The sequence below is a fragment of the Pseudophryne corroboree genome, chromosome 1, assembly GCF_028390025.1.
Source record: "Pseudophryne corroboree isolate aPseCor3 chromosome 1, aPseCor3.hap2, whole genome shotgun sequence".
NCBI classification, from domain to species: Eukaryota; Metazoa; Chordata; class Amphibia; order Anura; family Myobatrachidae; genus Pseudophryne; species Pseudophryne corroboree.
In genome coordinates this window covers 875,870,923-875,877,027 of record NC_086444.1, presented here as the reverse complement: position 1 = coordinate 875,877,027, position 6,105 = coordinate 875,870,923, and the positions used below count along the sequence as shown (strand labels likewise).

At 40.8% G+C, this 6,105-nt stretch overlaps 1 protein-coding gene across 1 annotated transcript; it reads left to right on the top strand.

The window, feature by feature from the left end:
• Window positions 1-593: 593 nt before the first annotated feature.
• Window positions 594-5,719, top strand: LOC134914896 (putative nuclease HARBI1). Its single transcript, XM_063920083.1, has 8 exons — window positions 594-674; window positions 758-848; window positions 1,205-1,227; window positions 1,324-2,074; window positions 2,158-2,530; window positions 2,840-2,861; window positions 3,867-4,472; window positions 5,600-5,719. Exons 3-6 carry the CDS (start codon window positions 1,210-1,212, stop codon window positions 2,841-2,843), a joined length of 1,146 nt encoding a protein of 381 aa, XP_063776153.1. The 5' UTR covers window positions 594-674; window positions 758-848; window positions 1,205-1,209; the 3' UTR covers window positions 2,844-2,861; window positions 3,867-4,472; window positions 5,600-5,719.
• Window positions 5,720-6,105: the final 386 nt, after the last annotated feature.

Below are 6,105 nucleotides of genomic sequence, written 5' to 3'. Positions count from 1 at the left end.
GGTGCCTGTTTGTGTTAATGGTCTCTATGTTGTTTTTAATGTCATTTTTGTTCTCTTGTAGGTGTATTTATCTGGGTGAAGTAACCCCTTTTTTTGTTATTCAAAGAGTGTGATTTTGAACACTAATTTGACTGTTGTTTTCTTTGGAGCAGGTAAGTGCCCTTGGCCTGTGTTGGTGCCTGTTTGTGTTAATGGTCTCTATGTTGTTTTTAATGTCATTTTTGTTCTCTTGTAGGTGTATTTATCTGGGTGAAGTAACCCCTTTTTTTGATTTTCAAAGAGTGTGATTTTGAACACTAATTTGACTGTTGTTTTCTTTGGAGCAGGTAAGTGCCCTTGGCCTGTGTTGGTGCCTGTTTGTGTTAATGGTCTCTATGTTGTTTTTAATGTCATTTTTGTTCTATTGTAGGTGTATTTATCTGGGTGAAGTAACCCCTTTTTTTGTTTTTCAAAGAGTGTGATTTTGAACACTAATTTGACTGTTGTTTTCTTTGGAGCAGGTAAGTGCCCTTGGCCTGTGTTGGTGCCTGTTTGTGTTAATGGTCTCTATGTTGTTTTTAATGTCATTTTTGTTCTCTTGTAGGTGTATTTCTCTGGGTGAAGTAACCCCTTTTTTTGTTTTTCAAAGAGTGTGATTTTGAACACTAATTTGACTGTTGTTTTCTTTGGAGCAGGTAAGTGCCCTTGGCCTGTGTTGGTGCCTGTTTGTGTTAATGGTCTCTATGTTGTTTTTAATGTCATTTTTGTTCTCTTGTAGGTGTATTTATCTGGGTGAAGTAACCCCTTTTTTTGTTTTTCAAAGAGTGTGATTTTGAACACTAATTTGACTGTTGTTTTCTTTGGAGTAGGTAAGTGCCCTTGGCCTGTGTTGGTGCCTGTTTGTGTTTGTTCAAAGTGTTTTGCTTATGTTTGTCTGCCATCTTGATAAGAAATGTTAAATATATTTCAAGGATTGTTGGGCAAAGTAGTGCTGTTCTTGCCTGTACTAGCTACTAAAGGGATAACTTTGGTTGTTGTGTTGTAATGTTTTTTTTGCCTATTTTGCTTTATTTGTTTGAAGGTGTTTGTGATGTGTTTGATGCTCTGAGTATATTGTTTTTTTATATTTATATTAAAATGTTGTTAAAATATGTAGCTTTCTAACTTTTATATTTTTTATACCCTTTTTGTTAACATTTTCATTTTGATCCGGAATTGAACACAGAAAATATGTCTTATGCTCCTGCAGTAAGTTGACACTCCCTTTTTTAAAAAATGTTTTGTTGTATATTTTTTGAGGTTTGCTTTTGTCTTATTCAACATATCTGTTATATTTTTTTAAAGTGTGTGATGTCACTGTTTATCGCAGCAGAAGCCCTACCTCCCCAACCCACGGCAGCACTCCCACCCCAACCGTCAGCCCCACAACCACAACCGGCTCCTCATCAACCAAGGCAACGGAGGCGTGCTAGGCCACCAATTTTCCAACCCCGTGTCCTACTTTTTGGGATGCCAGATGATGTTGTTGTGCGTAGATACAGGCTGCCACCACATCTAATCCTAGACACTCTCTCCATAATAGAGAGTGATCTGGAGTCTTCAATTCGGTATCCTACAGCAATACCACCATTGACACAATTCCTTGCTGTGTTACATTTTTTGGCTACAGGCTCTTATCAGCATGTGGTTGGAGACCTGGCTGGCATGTCGCAGGGCCAGTTCAGTAAGGTCCTGCGGCGTGTCTGCCGTGCTTTCCTAAAGCGTGTGAAGCAATTTATTGCTATGCCTTTGGATGTTGGTGCCCTAGATGTGGTGAAGCGGCAATTTGAGGAAGGTGGTAGTCGCTTCCCACATGTTATTGGGGTTGTGGATGGCACACATGTAGCTATTCAGCCACCAAGACATAATGAAGAAATTTTTAGAAACAGGAAACTGTTTCATTCTCTGAATGTAATGGTTGTTTGTGGGCCATCCCTCCAGATCCTTTCCCTGAATGCAAAGTTTCCCGGAAACTCCCATGATGCGTATGTCATTAGACAATCAGGGATATGGCACAGATTAAGATCAAGGCAACGAGCAGACATGTGGTTATTGGGTGAGTTGGCCCACTATTTTTGGCCTGAAATTACTAATTTTAAAAAAATATACTCTTTCTAATTTGTTATTCTCATCAAACAGGAGACCGTGGATATCCTTGCACCCCCTGGCTCATGACTCCTTACCGTAATCCCAGGCCAGGACCACAGACGGCATTTAACTCCGCGCTTACTGCCACTAGGCAGCTGGTGGAGCGCACAATTGGGGTCCTTAAAGGGCGGTTTCGTGTGCTCCACCGCACTGGTGGCGACATCATGTATTCGCCGGAGATGGCAAGTAAACTAGTGGTCCTGTGCGCTATACTACACAACATCGCGGTAAGGAGTAGCGTAGAGCTTCCTCAGACAGAGGAATTGCCTGATGAGGAGCCAGGGGTTGTCCGACACTTCGGTGGGGGGAGTGTTACACGGAGGGGGAGCCAAGTCAGGGCAAGCATTGTTGCGGAATATTTCAGGTATAGTGTTTTAAGATTCTCTTTTTTAATCAAAATAAAACCACAGTATGCTTTTGTTTTTTGAATAATTTTGTCATTTTGTTTGCTATTGTAAGGCCATTGTGTAATTAATTTTTTGCGTTGGAATATGTAATATTTATTTGCTACAAAATCCGTTAACACGTTAAGCTTACAATGTGTTATTTGCAAAAACAATACTGTGATGTTGCTAAATAGTGTCCTTATTTGTTTTCTATCCTAAAATCCTGTTTATTTCAACAAACACACAAACAAATGAAACTTAATGTTGTCCACTTTGTGACTGTCCAGCTGAATGCTCACACAAACTGTGGTGAGTACACAGATATGTATCTAAATTTACCCAAAACTGTGTGTGTGTCTGTGTCTGTTTGTTTTGTTTTATGTTTTAATTATTTTAAAATTCCTTCTGCGAATGCGTATTTCCGCTCGTGCTAATTAACACTCTGCTCTTCCCAGCATTGCAAAGATCAATAAAGTTATTAGAAATTACAGCATAGATTTTGGACCAATCACATGCTAGCAGACACTATAAATATATGCCCAAATAAGGAAAACGCCATTGCCATGATGCGTGCGGCACCTTTCACCAGGCGGGAGCTCCGCGTCCTGGTTGCGGTGATGGACCGCCGCGTAGGCCGCGTTGGGCGCTTCATCCCAAATCGGGTTAAGCGCGAGGCCTACGCGGAGGTCCGCCGCCTGCTGCGGTCTCGCGTCCGCAGCAGGCGGACAATAATACAGTTGGAGAGGAAATGGAGTGATCTCCGCAGGAGGACTCCAGAGCTGTTGGCGGAGATCCGGCAGCAAATCCGCGCAATGCATGCACGCAGTAAGTTACATTACATAAGATTATTAGCATAAATTGTGCAAATTTACACTAAGTGGTAGGCTAATTGCAACACTGAGTGAACAATTTTTTACAATAGGACAGTGTGTGTGGTTAGGGCAAACAGTACTGACTGTAGCAAAATGTCACCAAACAAGTGCATGTTTTCCAGAAAAAAATAACCAGGCAGGAAACTGTACCCAAAAACTTGATCAGTGCTGTCTATATAATAAGGTGGCTTGAATAGTGATCTGGTGATGTTGCCTAGACCAATCAATATGACTCAATGGAATAGATTAAGGAATGAGCGTCCAAATAATTGTTTGGACTCATTTTGTTTGCTGTGGGCAACATGAAGAGGTTTTTAAAATGTTTTTTTTTTATAAAAAAAAACCCACTGTGTCTTTTACATGGAACAGAACAGTGAAATTTACAATTGTTTAGTATGTAATTTAACATGCAAATTAAATTTTAACACAAATATCATTATAGGACGACCACAACGGCAAGCAACACATGAGGCACCATCTCAGCCCCCTTCCCCTTCTCACTCCCCCTCCACTTCCCAGTCCCCCTCCCCTTCTCACTCCCCCTCCCCTTCCCAATCCCCCTCAGCTTCCCAGTCCCCCTCAGCTTCCCAATCTCCCTCTGCTTCCCAGTCCCCCTCAGCTTCCCAGTCCCCCTCAGCTTCCCAATCCCCCTCAGCTTCCCAGTCACCCTCAGCTTCCCAGGCCCACTCCACTTTCCACTCCCCTTCTCAGCCCACCTCTCCTTCTCTTTCTGTGACCCCTTCTCCTCCTTCCCATACCCCTTCTCCTTCTACTTCCAAATCACCTTCTCAGCACCCCTCACCCTCTATTGGCCTAACATTCTCTCCGCCCCCCTCGCCCTCTCAATCAGACCCACCCTCTGAAATAACATCCCCAATCCCTCCTCCTTCCCCCATCCAGCCTCCTTCCCCCATCCCTCCTCCTTCCCCAATCCCTCCTCCTTCCCCCATCCAGCCGCCTTCCCCCATCCAGCCGCCTTCCCCACCCAGTGAATGGGCAGAAGAAGCCCCTGAAGACATTTCTGGGAGTCATCATGTTGCAGAGGAAAGTAAGTGTTTTAACATTTTTAAAAAAAAAATTACCTACTTACACTTACAATGACAAAACATGCAGTGTTGTACTGTTGGAATTCTTGTACGAAGGAAAAATATTTGAGTTATTCTTCATGGTCTACATGTTGCATTTACATTTTTGTGAGTGTCATTATATGTACAGTGTTTATGTGTGCAATGTTTTTTGTGTCCACTCTAGGTCGACACTCATTAGGTCGACAGGGTTGCCAGGACAACAGGGTTTATATGTGTTAGGTTTTCTGGTAAACAGTTAGACCTGAGTGGAGTTTAGTATGTTGTTGGTGTTTTACACTTGTGCCTGTGTATTCTTAATATTTGCACTTACAAATCACATGCTTCACTTTGTTAGGCAGCCTAACGACACAATGATTTGTGGTGTGAAAGTTACACTCACAAAATGATTATTGGATAAAGTCAAACCTGTTTGACCTTATTTAGTAAGGGCAGCTTTCAGGGAGTGTGGTCATGCTAGGATATGTTGTCCTTCTGAAGATGTTGATATGCAGTGTGATGATGCAGGACCAACCCCCTAAAAAAAAAAAAAACTTCACTACAGATGTGAATGAATGCCAACATGGTGTAACATTGACGAAGATGGTAGTTATCTTTAACATGGGCTGTCGCCCATACCAACCAATAAGATTATACTTTAAAATTTTTGAACCACTTCTACAAGATAATATTCTTATTTTTGCTTGTTTGCTATGGGCAACGTTCCATCTTAAATAGAACTCACATAGTAGTAAATGTACCCCATGGTCTGGTACACTTTTAAATTAAAAAAAAAGGCTGAGCAGGCTTGTGTGTTCTGCTAATGATTGTACCATAAAACAGCCATGATGTAGTAACTTTGCCATTAAAGCAGGCCTGTCCAAACTGCGGCCCTCCAACTGTTGAGAAACTACACATCCCAGCATGCCCTGACACAGCTTTTGCATTCCCTGACCACAAAACTGTGTCAAGGCATGCTGGTATATGTAGTTTCACAACAGCTGGAGGGATGCAGTTTGGACATGCCTGCATTAAAGTGTGCTTTGTGCCTTGCTTGTATAATAAGTAATGTGAGTAAGTTATTAATGTTTATGTTACCTCTTAATTTCAGATGTTGCCGTTGGAGATCCCACAACTTTTGCGGGCATTCTGGCCAACATGCGCCAAAATCTTCTTGCCTTGCTGGATCATGTTGACCAGCTAAAAAAATTTGCTTAATTACTGTTAAAATTCATTTTACATTTTCTATTTTTATTATTATAAAAAATATGACAAATAAATATAAAAATATATATTTCAAGTTAAGCGGGTGTTTATTATTTATTAATGCAATAAAGGAACAGCAGATTGCCTATCAGACATTTATTACCTTAAACATTTCATACATCTAACGTAAGTTTGTTTAAAACATTAAAAAAACATATGTTGTTATTGTCTAAATAAACATGCAAACACCTTCATTCACATACTAAAACTCTACACCCAAAATAAACATAAAACATTAGACCAGGCACATTTCAAACATCTATATTTATAGTTAAAAATATTAAATGTTGATGTCCAATTATGGCTACAAAGTGCTCTTCAGGTATTTGAAAAATACTTAATTGATCATGA

Excerpts from the sequence above, each read along its gene's own strand:
- LOC134914896 (XM_063920083.1), top strand. Across the intron at positions 2,075-2,157 it reads AGCAGACATGTGGTTATTGG|GAGACCGTGGATATCCTTGC; the intron begins GTGAGTTGGCCC and ends CTCATCAAACAG.